Below are 3,054 nucleotides of genomic sequence, written 5' to 3'. Positions count from 1 at the left end.
TAAATACAAAAAGAAAAATAGTTTAAAAAAGTGAAATAGTGCAATAAGAGTCTATATGCAAGTTATTGTAATGATATTAGATAAATAGATAAATATATAGCAGATGAATGTTATGGATGTTGTTTCAACAGTTCAGGTGTTTAACACATTTTGCTTCAGCAGTTCAGGTGTTTAATAGTCTTATGGTCTGTGGGATCAATCTGTCCCTGAGTCTGGTGGTTTTAGTCCGGATGCTGCAGTACCGCCTGCCAGACGGCAGCAGACAGAACAGTTTGTGGCTGGGGTGATGGGGGTCTTTTATAATCCTGAGGGCTTTCTTCCTGAGCCGCTGGGAGTAAAGGTCCTCCATGGATGGCAGCTCCGTCCTGGTGATGTTCTGTGCAGTTTTCACCACCCTCTGTAAAGCCTTACGATTGAGGGTGGTGCAGCTGCCGTACCAGGCCGTGATGCAGCCAGTTAGGATACTCTCAATGGTGCACCTGTAGAAGTTGCAGAGTATCCTGGAGTCCATATGAGATCGTAGTGAGTGAGTCGTTCACTCATCTTCCATTATCCTAACAATATATTTTTCCTCGTAAGCAGGGCTACATCGTTCAATATAAGAAGCAGTTAACTCAAGTACAGCTTCTGTACAATTTGGAGGTACTTTTATTTTTACCTTGCACAATATGCAATTTTATATTTCGCCACATTTGGAGACAAATATTGTATTAATTGTAATTTACATTAAGATTATGAATTCATACTATACTAATATGCGCAGTTATGTGATATGTTCTGTTTAGTTGTCTTATATTGCGTTTTTGAATTTGAATGAAATACTTAAAGGATGTTGGACTCTTGTTCTGAAATCCTTAACCGGATGTTGTTGCGTTCACCTTATGTTACTTTGACGCTGCAGCAAGCACCTAGCATACAGGCTAAATGTTGAAAACTGGTAAATTGGCACTTTTTAAACCTACTGTTTTGAGAATTCTTTCCATAACTCTGCTCGTTAGTATGAGGACACTCTGGAAAGACACTCGTTCTTGAGTTTACAAATAGTCGTGTCAAGATTTATGTGTTATTTATTTATTTTTTGGCGTGTACATCCCAGCTGCCTGGAGGAAATACAAGAGTCGAGGTGAGTAAACTGCTGCTCTTTGGTCCAGAGGCCAAATCACTGATAATCGATTTTAAGCAAATGTTCCTCTATGGGACTGTCGTAAATATGTTTAGAAAGATTTAACACAGTTCAGTTATTAGTGTAAAATCACATTTTTGATAGTAGCACGACTGTTTCCTTCTTTGTTTCTCACTGTCTTTATTTGGTTTAGTTAATTATATGCTTTCACAGAGCAGCAACCTAGAGGTTAATTAATCATAAGTATGTCGTGGTTGTCTTGAAGCAGACAGTGAAAGTACAACAAAGAAAAAACATTACATTTTTACAGGATTATTGCCACTTGTGTTTCGATTATTCTCTGTAAAATGATCTGAAACGGATTGAAAATCTATTTATGGTCATTTAAATTTGAAACATGCAGCAAATAATCACTATTGATCAGCTTTGAGAGCTTTATTTCGACATTTGTGTATTGATAAATGATAGTCTAAATCAAAAATTTGCAATAGTATTCTGTAAATTGAATACTTGTATGAAAAACTAAATTATTAATCCTCACATAACTTGTCTTTAGTACCACTTCCTGTGTTTCCCTGTGCATTTATTTAGGTTACTGAACAGAGAGTGTGTTGTAGTGTTTATGATGAAGCATGGTCTTCATCATGTCTTAAGTATCTCCAGATATGACCAATTTCCTTCTGACAAAGTCATGTATTCAGTATTCCCTTTATTCCGTTTTCTCGTCTTTAATTATTTGAAAAAGCATGTGTTTAAAACTCCTTTAAACTGAAACAGACCTATTAAAGAAGTGTTCTTATGGCTTAAAGTTGAATACAAACACTTTTTTTTTTAAAGCTTGAATGCTAAGAATTCTGTTTTTGGCCTCATGATTTCCTGCTTTTCTCTGTTTTTATACGCATTGATCAGAATATCTTCTTGTATTTAGTTTTGGATTATCAAAACAAGACACTCAAAGGCAACACCATGAGCATTCTGACATTTTATAGAACAAAAAAACAATAATCGATTAATCAGGAAGACAGTCAAGAGTTAATAGAAATAATAGTGAGTTGCAGCTGTCAGATATGTAACTTGCACGTGTATTTTGGGGGTTGCCAATTAAAATATCGAGATGGATCAGGATAGATGCTAGAAAAGAAAACACAAACTCAAATAACAACGTGTTCAAGACCGCATTTACACAGGAACGTTTGCGTTTACGCACCAAATTCGTTTTCAAAAAAGTCTTCCGTTCACACGCATTCGGCTCATTTAACGTGTCCGTTCACACGAGACCACTGGAGATGCTGTAGTACATATGCCGGGCCTATAAGTGTCGCTGTATTCTGCCACAAATTACACCAAAAGCAGCGAAGAAGACCCCGAGCATGGTTGCCATGGTTGCCCTTCTGTTTATGCCCCGCGGTAGACCTCGTAACCCACGGCGAGATGGATGCCGTCGGGCGAGGCGCAGAGGAAGGTCACCTCGTGTTTCTGACCCTGCAGGATCAGGACCTGCACAGAAAGAGAGACGCTGGGTGAGATCTGCAAAGCTTTTTCACAGGAGACCCAAACCTATTCTGTNCGCATTTACACAGGAACGTTTGCGTTTACGCACCGAATTCGTTTTCAAAAAAGTCTTCCGTTCACACGCATTCGGCTCATTCACACGAGACCACTGGAGATGCTGTAGTACATATGCCGGGCCTATAAGTAGCGCTGTATTCTGCCACAAATTACACCAAAAGCAGCGAAGAAGACCCCGAGCATGGTTGCCCTTCTGTTTATGCCCCGCGGTAGATTTAGCAACATGTAGTTCATGTAATTCTCCATTTCCACTGGTTGCTGATGGTTGTGGTAGAGGAGCTGTAGATGTTGCGTTCCGGTTGCAGATCTATCCACCTTGGGACCCGTTATCGTTTGCGAGGTCGGTTTCCGCTTTTCCGTTA

General features: G+C 39.2%; 1 protein-coding gene across 1 annotated transcript in view; it reads left to right on the top strand.

Annotated features, from left to right (window-relative positions):
• The first annotated feature begins 895 nt into the window (after positions 1-895).
• Positions 896-3,054, top strand: part of LOC104954255 (ganglioside-induced differentiation-associated protein 2-like) — a 10,190-nt gene continuing 8,031 nt past the window's right edge. Inside the window, exon 1 of the mRNA XM_010781331.1 lies at positions 896-1,123. Within this exon, the coding sequence (XP_010779633.1) occupies positions 1,059-1,123 (65 nt within the window). The 5' untranslated portion in view covers positions 896-1,058. The remainder of the gene's footprint in view (positions 1,124-3,054) is intronic.

Source organism: Notothenia coriiceps, unplaced genomic scaffold (genome assembly GCF_000735185.1).
Source record: "Notothenia coriiceps isolate Sejong01 unplaced genomic scaffold, NC01 NC01_scaffold00023128, whole genome shotgun sequence".
NCBI lineage: Eukaryota > Metazoa > Chordata > Actinopteri > Perciformes > Nototheniidae > Notothenia > Notothenia coriiceps.
The sequence above is the reverse complement of the archived record's forward strand: the minus strand, read 5'-3'. Positions and strand labels throughout refer to the sequence as shown.